At 48.5% G+C, this 19,636-nt stretch overlaps 1 protein-coding gene across 5 annotated transcripts in view; it reads left to right on the forward strand.

Annotated features, from left to right (window-relative positions):
• Positions 1–19,636, forward strand: part of ptprfa (protein tyrosine phosphatase receptor type Fa) — a 147,238-nt gene that overhangs the window by 115,512 nt on the left and 12,090 nt on the right. For all 5 annotated transcript variants that reach the window (XM_028443395.1, XM_028443399.1, XM_028443396.1 and 2 more), the window contains 3 exons: positions 881–1,166; positions 13,066–13,244; positions 18,164–18,290. In XM_028443395.1, coding sequence (XP_028299196.1) covers positions 881–1,166; positions 13,066–13,244; positions 18,164–18,290 — 592 coding nt within the window. The remainder of the gene's footprint in view (positions 1–880; positions 1,167–13,065; positions 13,245–18,163; positions 18,291–19,636) is intronic.

Consider the following 19,636-nt stretch of genomic DNA (forward strand, 5'->3'; position numbering starts at 1 on the left):
TATATCTCATGACACGACAGCACATCCGTTGTTTGTGTTGGAAACACAGAAACACGGAGAAAAAGACAACAACAACAACTCGGAACAGCCTCAATGAGAATCATCCACAAAGCTAATCCTTCCTTTTGTACCATTCACTGTATAAAATACGAAACATTTTCTGATCTTACCTTTGCTGAAGGTCTGGTAACTCAGGTGTTGGTCTCCATCTTTTAAAAGCTGTCGTTTTTCCTCAAAAAAAAGTTTCTCTATCGTCTCTAGCGCTGTCATCCTGACTGTAGTGTTATCCCGCCCACAAGCTAGAGAACGTAGCAGCAGTGGTCACATGGCATCTATTCACTAATGTACTGTGAACTTACGTATAGCATTTAGCATAGCGCGGTTACGTCCAAAGGCAGCTCTCTACGCTGCCTTTGGACGTAAATGGTTGTCATCTTGGGGACCTGACTGCGCATGCGCAAACACGTAAAAACACGCAATGGGAACGGAGTCAGAGGAGAAACGTGTCTTTGGGAGGGGGCGTGGCCTCCCTCTGCCTTACAGCGGAGTGAAAAAAAAAAGACTGTGCAGCCGCACCAGGAAATAGCGGTGTTTAGTAATTTGGGCTATGAAACGCACAAAATGTGGACACTTTCAAACTTATAGGTACTGTAGGCTATTGGAAATGGAAAAATAAATAATTTATAATTATATTTTAATTAAAACAAATAATCAATATATTAATTCACCCTTGGGTAGGCACCGCCTACCTTGCCTACCCTGATGACACGTCACTGATCACAGGTGTATATTGATGAGCAGAAAATACGAAGCAGATCGCGACATTTTACAGCTAACACATCCGTCAGGTTTTCTATAACGTGCATGTTTTCTCCATCAGTGCCGGCGTGGGCCGAACAGGCTGCTTCATAGTGATCGATGCCATGCTGGAGAGAATGAGACACGAGAAGTCAGTGGACATCTATGGTCATGTGACGTGTCTGCGAGCTCAGAGGAACTACATGGTGCAGACGGAGGATCAGTACATATTTATCCATGAAGCCCTGCTGGAGGCGGCCACGTGTGGCAACACTGAAGTCCCTGCTCGCAACCTGTACGCCCACATCCAGAGGCTCACCCTGATCCCTGTAGGAGACAGTGTCACAGCAATGGAACTAGAGTTTAAGGTAAGTGTGTGTGTGTGTGTGTGTGTGTGTGTGTGTGTGTGGCCCTGACCTGATAACTGGGTATAGAACAGTGGTTCTCAAATGGTCTTACCCTGGGACCCACATTTTGCCACAGTCATTAAATCGCGACCCACTTTTGTTAAAAACTCAAGCAACCAAATTTAGTTTTTCAAAAATAACTGTTGAAAACACACTTACAACATATTTATATATTTTCCTGTGCAACATGCATTTCACAGTATGCCTGTCAAAAGAAAAGTTTATTTCAAAATAAAAGACAAGTTCAACATGAGAGACATTAAGTATTTATTTTTCACCAGCTGTCGCCGACCCACCAGTTGAGAATCACTGGTATAGAACATTGATTCATGGCTCTCACTCGTCTCATGGCGGAGTTTTGTGTGATTTTATCAGATATCAGTCGTACTGATAATAATAATAATGAATGGATTTTATACAGCGCTTTTCATAGACACTGAAAGTGCTTTATATTGCCTCCACACACAGTGGTGGTAAGCTACTAGTGTAGCCACAGCTGCCCTGGGGCAGACTAATGGAAGCGAGGCTGCTATAGTGCTCTATCGGTCCCTCTGACCTCCATCAACACTCACTCACACACTACATTTATACTAGTCAGTATGGGTAAAGTGCCTTGCCTAAGGACTCAATGACAGATACCACTGCAGTGACACTGTGGCACCTGGAATTCTCAGTGGTCTACCATCCAACTACTAACCAGGCCCAGACCTGCTTAGCTACCAACATCAGGTATGAACAGGCAGGAATGGCCATAGAGGATTCCACTAATCTGATTATTAATTACTGATGATTTTTTGTAGAAAAAAGAATTGCCATTTATGTTACAGGAAGTGCTTTCCATATTTTCTGTTCTTTTTCACCAATCACAGAAAATTTGAGGCCATTAAAGGTGCAGTTCGCAACTCTCAGATCCCTCTCTCATCCTCCCTCCCCGCTGCTCTCTTGCCCTGCCTCCAAACTTTCCAAAGTCTCTCCCTCAGAGGAGCTAACAAGCTAACGTTAGTCCGACAGCAACATCACAGTAATATAACATGCTCTATTAAAAGCATATTACTGCAGCGCTTCTCTTTCTCAATGTGCACACACCAGATTCTAGCAGCAGCAACAACTCAGTGTCACTTACAGCAGCCACACGGAGGCTGCTGCGCACACACACAGACAACACATGCACCACAGATTTCTAGTGTAACAATTACAAATCAAACATAATTTAAATCAAGCAGCAGTAATTACCTTTCAAGCAGAAAAGTCACCAATTCCATCTTTTACTCCTCCAGACCATACACTGTAAAAAAGACGGCGCTCTAGCAATGGGAAAGGGGCGGGGCCTGTGAGCAACAACTGTCAGACAGCCCATCAAACACAATCCTGGCTCTGATTGGTTCTTTTTGCTCGGTCGCTGTGCACTCTGGCAATCTGCCAAAGGCTGCAGGAGCAGCAGGAGGAACTCAATGAGTCTGTTTTTTCACACAAACTACGAGTTTGATGTAAAGCTGTCCTTACATAGTGACAGCTTTAGCAAATATGACAAAAAGTCACTTTTATAAGAGTTGCAGACTGCACCTTTAAAGATCCTCTTTATTTACTACACATAATACATAATACCAGTAGCGGCTGGCCAATAGAGGGCGCTAGGGCGCCACCCCACCACTCACCACATTTGTTTGAGTGAGACATAAAAAATAATAAAAATTTAAAAAAATACTACAAAACAAAGTTATATCTGTATTTAGATAATCAGAATAAATATTATATAGATAATGATGATGTGTAAAGTTGTTTTGTTCATCTGTGTCTGATTGGTGACGTGTTTCCTTCTTGGGGCGCACTAATCTTTACCGTCCACTCTCGTTCACAAACAGAATGATACACAACACAAGCTAAAACCCAAGTGAGAGCTAAAGCTAACTCGAGATAGCGCAATAAAAACTGGTGATGGAAAAACCTGAATTTCAAAAAAGCACTCAAATATCGCTAAAACTTTTTTATGGTTTCATGAGGAGGTATTTCATTTTTTTTTTTTTTTTTAATAGGCCGGAGGGTGTAAATGATGATACACCCTCCGGGGGGTGACATGTTGAGATGCGATTAAAATTGGAGGGATTAGTAGGGCAACTAGAGGTGGGAGGGCCGCCCCCATGCCACTACATAGTAACACAGGTGGCTGCCCCCTCCACCCCCAGCCCCACCATCCAGCCCCCCAAGGGTTGGGTATTGGTGTGTGGTGCATTTTCTGAGTGAGCCAGACCAGCTGGGAGTGGGGTGAAGTGAACATGTAGGAGGCCTGTCCAGTGTGAGCCGGGCCCGTCCGCGTGGCGGGCCACGCGAGAGGGTAGATGGCGCAGACGGGCAAGTGGCAATGCGGGCCCCGGAACAGCACAGCCGGAGACCCCCCCCCACGGCACCCCCCCAGACCGCGCCGGCCCCGCGGAGCACGGCGACACCCCCCACCCCCGGGCACAGCCAGGCACCAACAACATCCCCCGGCGCCCCAGGGGGCGACCCCCGCCGCCCGCCGGCCCGGAGCAACGCCACCCCGCCACCAAGGGGAGCGGCCGAGCAGGGGGGAGGCCCATGCCCGCACCAGGGCCAGCACAGGCCCACCCGGCGCCACGATACAACACTCTCCACCGGGAGGCGGCCCCGGCCCCCCCGACGAGAGAGGATGCCATCCACCGCCAAGCAGGGCCATCCCGCCAGCCACGGACCGGCAAGCCAGAGTACCGAAGCACCCCCAGCCCGGAACCGCCCCCCCACACCAACGGCGCCAATAGAGCCCCCCCCCCCCACGGAGGCAATCCCCGACGACCCACGCACCGGCACGAGACACCCCCCCGACGCCAGCACACCCCGAACAACAGCGGGCCCAAGGCCACCAGCCCCGCCCCGCCCAAGGCTGCGCAGCGCCGCCACGAGCCGCGGCCGGTCCCCGGGCAGATTGCCGGAGAGCACCTCCCCGGACACGTAGCCCAAGGATCCGCCCCCGGGGCACCCCCGCCCCGGAATCGCGCCCACGGCGCCCGGTGCCCCCAGCCAGCAGACCAGCCAATCCCAACGCGGATCCACCGGGCGAGGAACCACGCGCCGCGCCCCCGCACACCCGCCCAATACGACCCCCGGGGAGGCCCCATAGTACCCCTCACCCCACCCCCTAGCCATAACGTCCACACCCCGGCCATTGCGGTCGTACAAAAAGCCCCCGAGGGGGCCCCGCCTGGCTCGTCGCGCAAGCGACATCCCTAGCAAGGTGCGCCCCAGGGAGCCAAGCCAAGGACCCGCAAGGGCCGACGGAGCAACCCACAGCCACACCCCGCCACCCAGCAACCCAGGAGGCAATCGCCGACCCCGGGCAGCAGCCACCCCCAAAGCTACCCCCACCCCGGATCCCCCCGGACCGGAGCCAAGGACCCCACCACCCCAGGCCCCCCAACGAGACCACCCCCCAGCCAACCCACCTGGCACGGCACCGCCCGTCCCCCAGGCGGGAGCCACAGCCCCCCCACCAGTGCCCCAGGCCAACGGGAGCCCCCCAAACCCAACCCCACAGGATGGCGGGCGCAAGAGCAAAGGAGGAGGAGGGGGGGAGGACGAGACAGGGGGACAGGGAGCAAGGGGAAGGAGCGGCAGGGGAGCACGCAGGGCCCCAGCCCCAGAGACCAACCAGATGCGCATGCAAGGGGCAACGGCGCCAAATCAAACAGCCCCGGGACCCCGTGAACACCCAGAAGGAATGCACACCCGTGCTGAGGCAACAAGGCACCCCGGCAACCCACCCCAGCCATCCTGACCAAGACCACCCCAGAGGCCCAAGGCGGCCCCGGCCTACAGTTGGGCTAGTGCGTTAGTAAAGAGTGGTGCTGGCAGTCGCTTGCAGGCTAGATCATCAGGCTTTTAAAAATTTAGATTTAATGCAATTAAAAAAGGAGTCCAACGCTCCTCAAAGCACGTTATTTTTTTTTTGTTTTCTGAGAGCAGACATCTTTTCCATGGAAATAAATTCTGTGAGGAGATTTTGCCATTGGTTTATGTTTAAGGATTTTTTGTCTTTCCAATTTAGTAATATTGTTTTTTTTGCTATGGCTAGTGCCGCAAGGATTGATTGTGATTGGTTTGCTGGAGGTTGAAGCATTGTCAGGTCTCCAATCAAACAAAGATTTGGAGATAAAGGAATTCTGTAGTCCAAAATGGAGGACAGTTTTTCAGTGATTAGAATCCAAAAGTGTTGAACTGGGGAGCAAAGCCATAAGGCATGTAAATAGGAATCCGCTGTATTCTGGGTGCACTGAGAGCAGATGTCTGTTGCTGAGAAGCCCATTTTATGCATTTTCTGTTGGGTAATGTGGGATCTGTGGAGGACCTTGTATTGAATTAGCTGAAGGTTTGTGTTTTTTGTCATCTTAAAAGTATTACAACAAATTTCTGCCCAGAAATCAGTGCTCGGGGTGATTGAGAGTTCGGCCTCCCACTTCGCGATTGGTAAGTAATTACAGTTAGTGTTCGAAAGCGCTCTGTATATTTTTGAGAGTTTTTTTGATTTTGTTGAGATTTTTTTCATATATATAGCCAGTTCTGGAGGTTGTAACGTAGTTAAGTCTAGTGGAGTGGTTTTCTTTATTGTCTCTGTTACTTGTAAGTACTGTAGAAAGTTACTTTTATTTATATCGAATGCTTGGGTTAGATTGTTATATGACCTGATCTTGTCATTTTCAAAAAGGTCTTGGAGATGAGTGATTCCACTCTCTTCCCATGTCTTCAGATAGAGTGGTGTTTTTTTGTTTTTAAAGTCGGGGTTGTGCCAGATTGGAGAGAGTATACTAGTTTTTAATTGGCCATTTGTGATGTCCAGGGCTTTCCACCATGCAGTCAGTGTGGAGGCAATTAGTGGGTTTTTAAAGCAGTTGTGATGTTTGAGGGTCGCAGTGATAAAAGGGAGATCAGAGAGTTTAATGTGTTTGCAGTCTAACTGTTCTATTTCTAGCCAGGTGTTGTAGTATTCTTTTGGATTTAGCCATTCTGTTAAATATAGTATTTGGTTTGCTAAGTAATAATGCATGAAATTAGGGGCTTCTAAACCACCCTCGTCTTTGTTTTTTTGAAGGGTAGAAAGGCTTATTTTAGGTTTTTTATTTCTAGTATAGAATTTTGTAGTTGTAGAATCTAATCTTTGAAACCATTGTTTTGGTGGTTTCAGTGGTATCATTGAGAACAAGTAGTTTATTTTTGGTAAGATTTTCATTTTAACTGAGGCTATCCTGCCAAGTAGTGAGATGGGGAGATTGTTCCATCTCCGCAGATCTTCTGTGACTTTGTCCAACATCGGATCATGATTTAGTTTAATTAATTCATTTAAGTTTGGTGATATATTTAAGCCTAGATATTTAATTGTATTTGTGGTGGAGGGGTGTTGTGGATTTTGGTGTGCAGGATTCCAAGAGTTTTTTGTCAAAGGGAGGATTGATGATTTTGTCCAGTTAATGGAATAGTCTGATAATTTAGAGAAGCTGTTTATTAGATTAAATACTTCCTCTAAAGAGGATTGCGGTTCTTCCAAATAGAGTAAAATGTCATCCGCATAGAGATTAATTTTGTGTTCTGAGATGGATGAGTGGATTCCTTTAATAACAGAGTTCTGACGTACAGCTGCTGCGAGAGGTTCAACGAATATTGCAAAAAGCAAAGGTGAGAGTGGACAGCCTTGTCTGGTTCCCCTCTGCAGTGTGAAGCTTTGGGATGTTATTTTGTTTGTGGTTACTGAGGCCTTAGGTTTATTGTACAGGGTGGAGATCCATTGTATGAATGATTCTCCGAAGCCAAATTTGCCAAGGACAGTTAGGAGGAATGACCAGTTTACTCTATCAAATGCTTTTTCTGCATCGAGTGACAAGATTATTGTTTTCTTTTTAGAGTTCTGTGCCATGTTGATCACATTAAACAGTCTTCTCACATTGTCTGTGGAGTGTCTATTTTTAATAAAACCTGTCTGGTCTTGGTGTATAATTGACTGTACTACTTTCTCTAACCTAGATGTGAGTGCTTTGGAAATAATTTTTAAGTCTGTGTTAATAAGTGAGATGGGACGATAGCTTGAGGGTAATATGGGGTTTTTGTCTGGTTTAAGTAACAATTTAATGTTCGCTGTATTCATGTGACCTCCTACATGCCCTTTATTTTTGATCTCTGTTACTACTCTGAAAAATAGTGGAGCCAGCATTGACCAGAAATGTTTAAGGAATTCAGCAGGGAACCCATCTGGACCTGGTGCTTTGCCTGTTGACATGCTATCTAAAGCATTTTGTAATTCTTGTAAGGTTAATGGTGAATCTAAGGTGGTTTTCTGATCTATAGTGAGCTGTGGTAGGTTTAGTTTATTAAGAAAGGTTTTAATATCTTCAGGGTCAGGGTTTAAATTTGATGAGTATAAGTTTTGATAATAATCATGAAAGATGTTATTAATGTCCTGAGGTAAGTTTAAAGTTTGACCTGCGTTATCAGAAATTGCTGCTATAAAGGAATTTTCTTTATTATGTTTGAGCTGATTTGCTAAATATTTGCCTGATTTATTATTGTAGTCAAAGTTTTTGTATCGTAATTGTTGCAAAATGAAGTCGGTTTTTTTAGATAAGATGATATTCAAATTAAGTTTTGTATTTTGGAGTTTTTCCCATAAAAGTTCAGAAGGGTTAGCTGCGTATTCTTCCGTAAGTTTTTTGATCTTTTCTTCAAGTGTTTTTTCTGCTATCTGTTCCTGTTTTTTCTTAAAAGAAGAGTATGATATAATCTTCCCTCTAATGACAGCCTTGCCAGTTTCCCAGAGTAAGGACGGTGATATTTCCGGGGAGTCGTTTGTCAATAGAAAGTCCTCCCATTCTTTTCTTATAATTTTTTCAAATTTACTGTCATTAAGTAATGAAGTGTTAAAGCGCCATAGAGAGGATACTTTCTGATTAGCGTCACACTGCAGGGTGAGGGATATTGGGGCATGATCGCTAATAATTATAGGATGTATTTTAGAGGACATCTTATGTACGATGGAATTATTTGAAAGAAAAAAGTCAATTCGGGAGAAGGATTTATGCACAGGGGAGAAGAAGGTATATTCTTTTTTAGTTGGGTTATTCAGTCTCCATACATCTCCTATTCCAAGATCTTCCATGTAATCCATTAATACTTTAGCAGATCGAGATGGTTTTGTATTTGAGCACTTACTAGATCTGTCCAATGATGTGTTGAGCGCCAGATTGAAGTCACCTCCGATGATTAGAGACGAGTCTGCAGAAAGGTCTGAAAGCTCTGAGAAAATTCTATGGAAAAAATCAGGGTCATCATTATTGGGGGCATATAGATTAAGAATTGTGAAACATTTATTATAGATTACTACTTTGATAATAATATATCTACCCTCTGGGTCTATGACGGAGTTGATTATGTTAACGGGTAACCTTTTGTTGAGAAGAACCGAGACTCCTCTTTGTCTGGAATTGAAACATGAATTATATATCTTGTTAAAATTTGAATCTGTCAGGGATTTTTCTTCTGATTTAAGTAAGTGAGTTTCTTGAAAGAAGACAATGTCTGCATTTAATCTTGATACATAGTCAAATATCTTAATCTTTTTAGCCTGTGAGCGAATGCCACGCACATTCCAAGAAGTTACTGTAAACTGATACATAGAATGAGGTGAGTGTTAGTCCATACAGGTGTGAGCATAAGTGAGAATCTGTGAGCATTTGTGCACTGTGTTGTAAAAGGCTTGGATGCAAGGAACGAAAGAAGAGGAGACATATTTATCATGCGATAGCACCATGGGGTAAAGGACTGGATTGAATAGGTTAGTGAAAAGCACAAACATACAATGACAACAACCAATATCAAAAGAGTAAAAGGAGCAAGGGGTAATTATAGGAGGTATAGGAGGTGGGGGGTGTTGAGTGAGTGTGAAAGAAAAAAAAGAGTGAGGGGTTCAGATGTTTTGAGATTGAAATGTGTCGCAAAAGCTATTTTTCCGCAAATACATGTCACAGAACTGGACATACCTGGTCACATGACCACTTTGAGTAAACATGATGCGGTACGAGTGGAAAGAAGAGGAGACTCAGACATTTCTTAGCAAAAAACTTTAAAATGATTAGTTCCATATTAGACGTAAAACAACAAAGGAATACAGAGTGTTCTAAGTGTCCGTCTTTCTGCAGCGAAGTCTTGCGGGATGAGATTTAATGGGAGTCGCAGGCTCCTCCCCAAAACAATGTTCAGTGGAAACTAGTGGTGCAACAGATAAAAAAAAACTCACGGTTCGGATCGTATCACGGTTTTGAGTCACGGATCGGATAATTTTTCCGCTCAGCAGGAAAAAAAAAGAATTTAGTAGAACACTTTTCTGCTCATTGAATACAAACAACATTTAACTTGAGGTGTCAATCCAATGAAATTTTGAATCATATAAAAACAAATTACAATACAAGGCATGACACCTTCATCCTTTAAACAGTTAAGTGTATGAGAAAAAAAGAGAGAGCACGGAGGAGCGATTCAAGGAAGAGAAATGGAAGGGTGGGGAAGAGTTGATTACTGTAAAGTAAGATGTGAAGTTGTAGGCGTGAGGCTTAATTATAATGGTGGTGGCTGTGGGCAGAGGGAAGGAGTGAGTGGTAATACCTGAAACAGGTATTTGGGATCTTCTAAAGTTAAGCCCACTACAAGTTTTATCCCACAGTCCAAGGCGTCCTTGTGCATCGTAGACGATGTATGTGCAAGAAACTGCCACTGTAAACCCAAGCACTGCCCCGGAACTCGAGGACGCAGCCAGAATTGCAGAAAGAGCGGGGGCCAGCGAGCCCAGGCAACCCCCCCAGGCCGAGCAGCCCCCCAGACGCCCCCAAGACACCAAGCCGAGAGGCAGCCACCGCCCCCCACATACACACCCAAGAAAGCACCTAGAAGCCGAGGAGCCAGCGCACTCCGCCACCGCCCCCAACCCCCAACCCCAAGGCCCCCCACCACAATTCACCCCACCACCCCCACCCCCGCACCCAATCCCCCGGGGGGAGGGCTCAGAGAGCCCCCCGCCCGAGATCACAGCAGAGGGGCCAAGGCCCACGCCCAGCAGACGGCCAGAGCCGCGACAAACTGGCAGCCGGCGGGCACCCAGCAGTGGGCCCAGAGCCAGCAGGGACCGGACCCCAGGCCAGAAGGACCCGGAATAGAAGCAGCACCGGGAGCAGCATGCCCGAGGACAACGACCACACCCCCGGCCGCCCTGGGCAACGAGGGTACGCTGCACGCCGCACCGCCGACCCCCAAGAGCACCCCCCCGGGACCGGGAACCCCCAAGGGCGAGACCCCGGGCGAAGCCCCCCGGGGAGCATCCCCCCCAACCCAGCCCACGAACTGGCCACAGTCAAGCAGGACCGCACAGCCCCAGATTGCGCAAGGACAGCAGCCCAGGCCCCGCCGCCCACTGGACAGCGCAAGCCACAAGGCAATGCCACCCACCGGCGCACGAGCGACCGGCAGCTACCACCGCAGGAAGGAGGCAGTGCTGAACAGCAGTCCCCAACTAAGGGCACTCCGGACCACGACCACCGGAACAGCTAGCACCGCCCCCAAGCAAACAGCATCATCTTGAAGCGCCAAGCAACCCCGCCCCGACCCCGATACAGATGCCAGCACCCCCCAGCGCGCCCACCCCCCACACCGGCGAGACAGGCCGCCCCGGGCCCGCACACACCGAGGACAGCCCCCAAAGCGACCAGGAGACGAGACTAGGACCAAGCCACACCTATAGGGAAGAGGCACTCCCACTCCCCGCCGGGCCGACACTGCCCGGAGAGACCCCGCGAAGAGAGCCCCCGGCCGCACCCCCACGCCCCCCGAGACCCACTGCTCCACCATGCCTGACCGCACCATCCTGATGTATTTGCATTCTACACGGTGGCCCAGCCATCAACAGAGGGACCAGGCCCCCACCCGACAGGCCCAAATATGTGGTCCTACCCACTTTGATGTGTGTATATAAGTGTATGTGGTGCAAATAGACCCGGAGGGTGGAAGTGGTAGTCGCACCCTCCGGGGGGTGGTGTGTTGAGGTGCCTGGTCCCTCAACAGAGGGACCAGGCCCCCACCCGACAGGCCCAAATATGTGGTCCTACCCACTTTGATGTGTGTATATAAGTGTATGTGGTGCAAATAGACCCGGAGGGTGGAAGTGGTAGTCGCACCCTCCGGGGGGTGGTGTGTTGAGGTGTGATTAAAATTGGAGGGATTGGTAGGGCAATTTGTGGTGGGAACCCCCGCGCCACTACTCAGTAGCACAGGCGGCGGCACCCTCCACCTTCAGCCCCACCATGCTGGCCCCACGGGGTACCCCCACCCCCCAGACGTGGCCAGGCACCAGCCACACCCCCCAGCAGTCCAGGGGGCGACCCCGCCGCACGCCAGCCCGAAGCGCCCCCCCCACCGCAACAGGGAGCGGCCGGGCAGGAGAGAACCCCGCACCAGGGCCAGCACAGGCCCGCAGGGCACCACGATACAACGCCCTCTACAGGGATTCCGCCCCGCCCCCCCCGACAAGAGAGGACGCCATCAGGCGCCCAAGCTGGGCCATCCCGCCACCCACCAACCGACAAGCGGGCGAACCTAAGCACCCCCAGCGGCCACACACACGCTGACACGAGACACCCCCCCGACGCCAGCACAGCCCAGAGGACGGCAGGCCCCAGGCCACCCGCCCCACCCCGCCAAAGGCAGCGCGGCGCCACACCGAACGGCAGCCAGTGCCCGGGTGGACGGCAGGAGAACGCGTCCCAAGACGCCCCAACCAAAGACCCACCCCCGGGGAACCCCCGCCCCGGTACAGCGCCCACGGGGCCCGGCGCACCCAACCAGCAGACCAACCACTCCTGACGCGGATCTGCCAGGGCACGAACCACAGGCCGCGCCCCCACACACCCACCCAGCACAACTCCAGTGGGGGCCCCCGCACGGGCAAGGCCCCATCCCACCTCCGTCACACGCCACACACCGGCCCACGCGGTCCCCCAAGTGAGCCAAAGGGGGAAGTGACATCCATGGCGACGGTGCGCTCAAGGGAACAAAGCCGAAGCGCCCAGAAAGGCAGGCGGAGCGACCTACAGCAGCACCCCTGCCACCCAGCGACCCAGGATGTAGGCGCCGCCCCCGAGCAGGAGCCACCCCCACCCCAGACCCCCCAGCCATCACACCTTTTTTTAAACATGGAGAGTGAATTAAAAACTAGCATATACCCACACCATCAAAAAAGAATGAAAGAAGGAAAATAAAGCACATCTGAGTTCATAATTTCAAATTATTACAATTGTCAAGGATGGCCATCCAGACTAGATCCAATACTTATTTAATAAGAGCTATAAAAGACATGGATGGAGCGCACGCACACACACGGAGTTATACATACACACACACACGGACAGTGCAAACAGAACTGGCTTCATCAAGGCAAAACGAGGTTGGATGTAAAATTATCTGTGTTCAAATTAGGGGACGGATCTGGATAAGCATAATGCTTTTTTCCGTCGCCCTTTCCGGCATGAAAAAGGACAAAAAAAGGACAAAAAAAAAAAAAATCAATGATGTGATTTTGAATGTCAAATGAATTTCTGTGAATGCAACCATGTCGGAAATGAACTGAATAAATAAAAAAAAAAATAAAATAAATAAATTATTAATGATGCGCGAATCGTGCGTGCCGAACCGTGAAGAGAGATTTGTGCGGATCACGGATCAACAATGGCCCGTTGCACCACTTATGGAAACACGTTCAAAGCACAATTATACTTAATCGACATTGAGAAATAACTGATGTTCTGCTGTCTTTTTTCTACAGAAACTAGCCAACACTAAAGCTCATACGGCCAGATTCATCAGTGCCAACATGCCCTGCAACAAATTCAAGAACCGCTTGGTGAATATTTTGCCTTTTGAGTCGACTCGAGTTAGCCTGCTGCCGATACGAGGAGTGGAGGGTTCTGACTACATCAATGCCAGCTTCATCGATGGATACAGGTGAGTCCACAGGAAGCAGCAGACAGGTGACAGCAGTCGTCACATAATGTCCATCAGAGAAGTGTCGCCCCCAGTTTCCACTGGATGCGGCTCAGCTGCGTTACGTCACCGCCGTGTCACCGGAGCTGATAGGTTTCCATTTTAGTCTATGTGTTCATTTCCACCGGGGCTTCTATTTCTGGCGGATACCGGAGCACGACGCATCAATCGGCACAGAGCAAATGAAGCTAAACAGGAAATTAAGCACGTACTCCGCAATAAAATATCGGGTTATTTTTCAAAATAAAACACTTCAGATTATATTTCAAGTAAATACATCACCAAAACATCATAATGTGTAAAAACAAATTTACATCCACTATATTGATTCCTCTCATACTGTAACTACACTGGAAACTGCAGCAACTTCGATTTAGTTCATGTTTTACTGGTGCAGTTTTTTCTCTTCTCTGTTGACTGTTGATAAAAAATGTGTCTAAAACAAATCCAGAGTCCAACCTTCTTGTTCTCCTTTGTTAGGAACACTGACCTGTTTTTCTGTTTATTGTGTTTATAACATACATTTAACCGCGTTCTCGCGCGATTATATAAATATTGTGAGAACTGCTCTGTCTCGTGACGTCACACTCGTTCAACCGGAGTGCACCGCGGCGCACTCAAAACGCAATCGGTGTGAATTACCGGACGGCGGACAGCGGTGAAATACCGGATCGGTGCCGTGGTGCAGCAGAGACGTATCCAGTGGAAACCCCGGGTCAGACCATTCAGGAAGTTGGGCTTACGTCACAGATGATGTTCGCGGTAGTAAATAAACTGACGCCATCTTATTCTGGGAGAAAATGACTCCTGTTTCCTGTTTGTCTGATGACAAAATTGGTTTAATTTAAATACTGGAATGATTTATGTCTCTGTATTCTTATAAAATGGAATAAAATTATGAAGACTCACTGCTAGAAGATACTAAGTGACTACTGTATATAAGGCCAAGTTAACAGTACTAAGGATATCTGAGTGCCCATACCATCAAAATATTCAATCAAACTTAGCCTGATGAAGCCCATTGTATGAAATATCATGCCGTAAAATTCCCACACGCCATTAATCACAGTGTACTTTACAACGGAGCTACAACGGATATAAATACAACATCTAGAATGAAAACTAAAGCCAATGTTCCTAAAATCCTCATTTCAGATCTTAACTGTTCATTTACAGGTTATGATATGTAGAGAGCACACGTAGGAATGGACCGTTTTTGGAGACCAGTTTTTACCCTGGTCCACGCTACCAGACTCCAGCGTTTTCTGCGATTTTTCTTTTTTGGAATTCTAAAAAACGTTATATCTGGATAATTTTTACCATAAGACAAACAGCCAAACACACAGCAGCTCTTCAGCATGATGAAACCTCCTCTGTTACAACGGGAGTCAATACGTTATAACCCAAACAAATATGGCGACCAGCGTTGCTAGGCAGAAATGTCATAACACACCTGGATGCCCGACTTCTTCTCTGGACTTTTTGTGTTTATTATGGCCAAGAATCTTAACATTTGCAGCCAAATTTCTTAAGATTTATAAGAACTTAAGATTTTCATTCACATTTGCAGCTCTTCAAGTTTGGACACATTTCATTTTCATGATCTATAGGTACAATCAAACTTTTGAAACTGTATGTTTAAAAAAGTTAGGTCTGATCTGAGGGCCACATTATTAACATTTAGAATAGTGTCAGTTTTGAATGTGATTTTTGTTTTTTTGTGTGTTTGTCTTTTTTTCTAATTGTGTTAATTTTTGTAGTTTTGTGTATTTCTGTTGTTGTTTTGTTAGTTTTTGAAGCCGTTTTGGTCTTTCTGTTGTTTTGAGTGTGATTGTTGTCTCTGTGTGTTTATTTATGCCTTTTTTTTTTTTTTAAATGTTGTTAGTTTTTGTAGTTTTGTGTATTTCTGTCGTGGTTTTTTTAAGGCGTTTTTCTCTTTTTGTTGTTGTTTTGATTGTTTGTTTTTTTTATCTTGTCTGCACATGCTGTCAGAGGTCAACACCACAGGAAGTGTAATCATTATGAGACAGCAATGCATATTTTGTTATTACAATAAAATACATTGATTTATTTTATTGCTTAATTGTGACCATCACCAGCCCTCCCTAAGGAAGGGTAAGAAATCTTTTATTATAGGGAGGATATAAAAAGGGAGAGCAGTGTTACACCTAAGTGGAGGGGGAGGGGGAAGGGGAGGGGAAAGGGAGCAGGGAGGAGAGACTCAAGAGAGGAAATAGAAAAGGTGGGGTAGAATAGAAGAATAGCATATGTGAAAAAAAAAAAAAAAAAAAAAACGCTACTGCAAGTCCAGGAACTGCCCTGGGCCCGCAGATGCAGCCAGGCCAGCAGAAAGAGCGGAGGCCAGGGAGCCCCAGGCAACCCCCCCGCGGCCGAGCAACCCCCCAGATGCCCCCAAGATCCCAGGCCGAGAGGCAGCCACCGCCCCCCACACACACATCTGAGGAAGCCCCAAGCAGCCGAGCACCCAGCACATCCTCCCACCGACCCCAACCCCAAGGCCCCCCGCCAGCATCCAGCCCCCCCCCACCCACCCACACCCAACCCCCCGAGGGAAGGGCCCAGAGAGCCCCCCGCCCGAGACCCCAGCAGAGGAGCCAAGGCCCCCGCCCAGCAGACGGCCAGAGCCGCGCGGAATGGGCAGCCGGCGGGCGCACCGACCAAACACCCCAGAGCGCGCCAGATTGCCTTTCCTTGATGCCGCCCGCGCGATGTGCCCCAGACACCCCCCCCCCCACACCAAAGGGCCCAGCCACACCGCAGAGCCCGGCTCACAGGGCGCCGCCCAAGCCGGGGCCGCACCCGCAGGTATGGCAGGGCGCGGCCCGTACCACCTGCCCCGGCAGACCCACGCCAGGACCGGCCCAGCCAGCCGGCCAGACCCGCCGGACCCAAAGGGCACCACCGCAGGACATGGAATCCCCAAGGGCTTGCCCCCGGGCCAGACCTCCGTGGGGGGCACCCCCCCACCCCCCAGCCCACGAACAGGCCACAACCCAGCAAGACCGCGCAGCCCCAGACGGCACAAAGACAGCTGCCCAGGTCCCGCCCCCCACCGGACAGCGCAGGGCACGGGGCAATGCCCCCCCGGCGCAAGAGCGACCGGCGGCCGCCACCACAGGAGAGAGGGACCCCAACGGCACACAACCGATGCGGAGCAACAGCCCCCAGCCAAAGGCGCAGAACCCACCCACCCGCCAGCCCGCAAATAGCAGGACAGACCTACCAAGTGGCCGATACCGACCTCAACCCCTGGAACAGCTAGAGCCGCCCCCCAGCAAAGAGCACCACCCGGAGCACCAAGCAACCCCGCCCCAACCCCGGCACAGACGCCGGCACCCCCCAGCGCGCCCACCCCCCACACCGGCAAGGCAAGCCGCCCCGGACCCACACGCCGCGAGGCACGCCCCCAAGGCAACCAGGAAAGAAGACAAGCGCCAATCCCCACCCGCAGGGAAGGGGCACCCCCACGCCCCACCAGGCCGGCACCGCCCGGAGAGACCCCACAAAGGGAGCCCCCAGCAACACCCCTCTACACCCCCCAGAGACCCACCGCCCCGCCATGCCCGACCGCACCCCCCGATCCCCACACGGTAGCCCAGCCATCAACAGACGGGCCGGGCCCCCACCCGACAGGCCCAGATGTGTGAATTTACCCACCACCCTGTTATGGTGCCTCTCCATTCCCTCTCCATTCCCCAATGGAATGGAGAGGTGCCTCTCCATTCCCCAATGGAGAGGCACTTCCCTATCCCCTGAGTGAATGTATGTGTTTAGTGAATGTATGAAGTGCTATTAAAAAAAGGGTGGATGGAGGGGAGCGGTGCTCCCCATCCAGCCTATGTGTATATATGTGTATGTGGTGCAATAGCTCTGGAGGGTGGAAGTGGTGGTCCCACCCTCCGGGGGGTGGTGTGTTGAGGTGTAATTAAAATTGGAGGGATTAGTAGGGCAGCCAGAGGTGGGAGTGCCACCCCCGCGCCACTACTTCGTAGCACAGGCGGCGGCCCCCTCCACCCCCAGCCCCACCATCCAGCACCCCAAGGGTTGGGTATGTGAGTGTGGTGCAACAAGTGGGTGAACCAGACCAGCTGGGAGTGAGTGATGTGAAGTGTCCATGTAGGAGGCCTGTCTGGTAGGAGCCCGGCCCGTCCGCACGGCGGGCCCCAGAGACGCGCCGAGCAGCACGACCGGAGACCCCCCGCGGCACCCCCCCGAACCGCGGCGGCCATACAGAGCACGGCGGGACCCCCCCCCCCAGGCGGAGCCAGGCACCAGCCACATCCCCCAGCAGTCCAGGAGGCGACCCCCGCCGCCAGCTGGCCCAGAGCGGCACGCCCCGCCAAAGCAGGCGGCGACCGCGCAGGAGAGAGGCCAGCTCCCACACCAGGGCCAGCACAGGCCCGCACGACACCACGAGATAGCACCCTCCACAGGTGGGCGGCCCCGGCCCCCCCGACGAGAGAGGACGCCACCAACCACCCAAGCAGGGCCACCCCGCCAGCTTGATTGTGATTGTTGTGTCTGTGTGTTTGTGGTGGTATTTTTGTGTCATTTGTCTTTTTTTCTAATTCTGTTAGTGTTTGTTGTTTTGTGTATTTATTTTGTCATTTTGTCTTTTTGTTGTTGTTTTGAGTATGATTGTTGTCTCTGTGTGTTTGTGGTGTGATTTTAATGTTATTTCTAGGTCTTTATGTGTATTTTTTGTCTATTTGTTTTTAATTTTGTGTATTTTTTGTCTATTTGTTTTTAATTTTGTGTATTTTTGTTGTCATTTTGTGTTTCTGGAGTCATTTCTGAGAGGATCATGGTAAATGTGATCTGCAGCTGAGACATAAACCAAAGCCTTTTCTTTTTTGCAGGCAGCAAAAAGCCTACATGGCAACACAGGGCCCGTTAACTGAGACCACAGAAGACTTGTGGAGAATGTTGTGGGAACACAACTCCACCATCGTAGTCATGCTCACTAAGCTCCGTGAGATGGGACGGGTAATTCTTTACATTGTTTCAATGTTTGCTAATAAGTTTAATATATTTCCATCATGTTCATAGAATGATTAATGGTCTGTTGTTAAATGTCCAGTCCTCACCCTCATTAGAAAATGATGGGTAATGTCCAAATCTGTGTACTGTTCGTTCTTTGGTTATTCTGTTTTAAAACAAAATCAAAATAACAAATAAACTGTGTGGTTACTTGGTTTTACTGACTTAAAACCAAAACAGAAATACAGAAATATCAAAAACCAGATGAGCAGGATTTTTCCATTTTAAAATTAAATGTAGTTCTGTTTGTGTGATATTTGGATATTTAAGGGAAACTATGGACGAGAGCTTCATGTTTTAAGCTTACCACACAGAGTGGACCCACAGATGGGGGCAGACTTTTACTCAACAAAAGTCACATTACTGATGAACTGGTGAATTGTAACATAATTAATGCATAAATAAATCAAAACAAAAAATGGATTTTATTAAAAGGACACACACGATTTGTGATTAAAGAAACCAGAGGTGATGTAATGAATCTACTGGTGCTCCTCGTTACTTGTGATCAACTTCCTTGTGTGCTGATGCTGCCGTTAGTGGCTAGCTGTATTATAACGTGCAAAATTAATATTTTTACTGCCCTCAACAAAGCTGTAATTGTTTTTGCAAAAGTTTCAAATGGTAGAAGTTCTACCATCTATTGTTCCTCACACCAGCCTTACAGTGGATAGTCAGTCACCAGTTTATTTGGATACTATTTGGACCATAACACCGCAAAACTAAACAAACAAGCTTTTTACGAGCTAAAACATCCACAGACTGAATAAAAACAGGAGCAGAACCAGAAAACTGCTGAAATAAATCCTCAACAGTTTTATTGTGTGAGGAGGCCTGGTCCAGGACCTGGGGAGGGTCCAAATATCACACAAAGGTTTTTTTTTTTTTTTTTTTTTTAAACTGAAAAATGATTGATTGATTGATTGATTGATTGATTGATTGATTGATTGATTGATTGATTGATTGATTGATTGATTGATTGATTGATTTTTCAGTATTTCTGTTTTGGTTTTAAGTCAGTAAAACAAAATAACCACATTGTTTATTTTTTTGATTTTGTTTTAAAACAGAATAACCAAAGAACAAAGGTTACACGGATTTGTCCATTCCATGGTTGGGGTCAATTACATTTTTCAATTACAATTACATCTTCAATTATCCATGTTCAGTTACAAAGCAATTATGACAATGATAACCAGCATTTTTTCAATTACAAATAAATTCTAATTATTATTTTCACCCTGAAAGTTAGTTACAATTACAGTCTCAATTGCAAAAGTTCAATTACAATT

The sequence above is a fragment of the Gouania willdenowi genome, chromosome 4, assembly GCF_900634775.1.
Source record: "Gouania willdenowi chromosome 4, fGouWil2.1, whole genome shotgun sequence".
NCBI lineage: Eukaryota > Metazoa > Chordata > Actinopteri > Blenniiformes > Gobiesocidae > Gouania > Gouania willdenowi.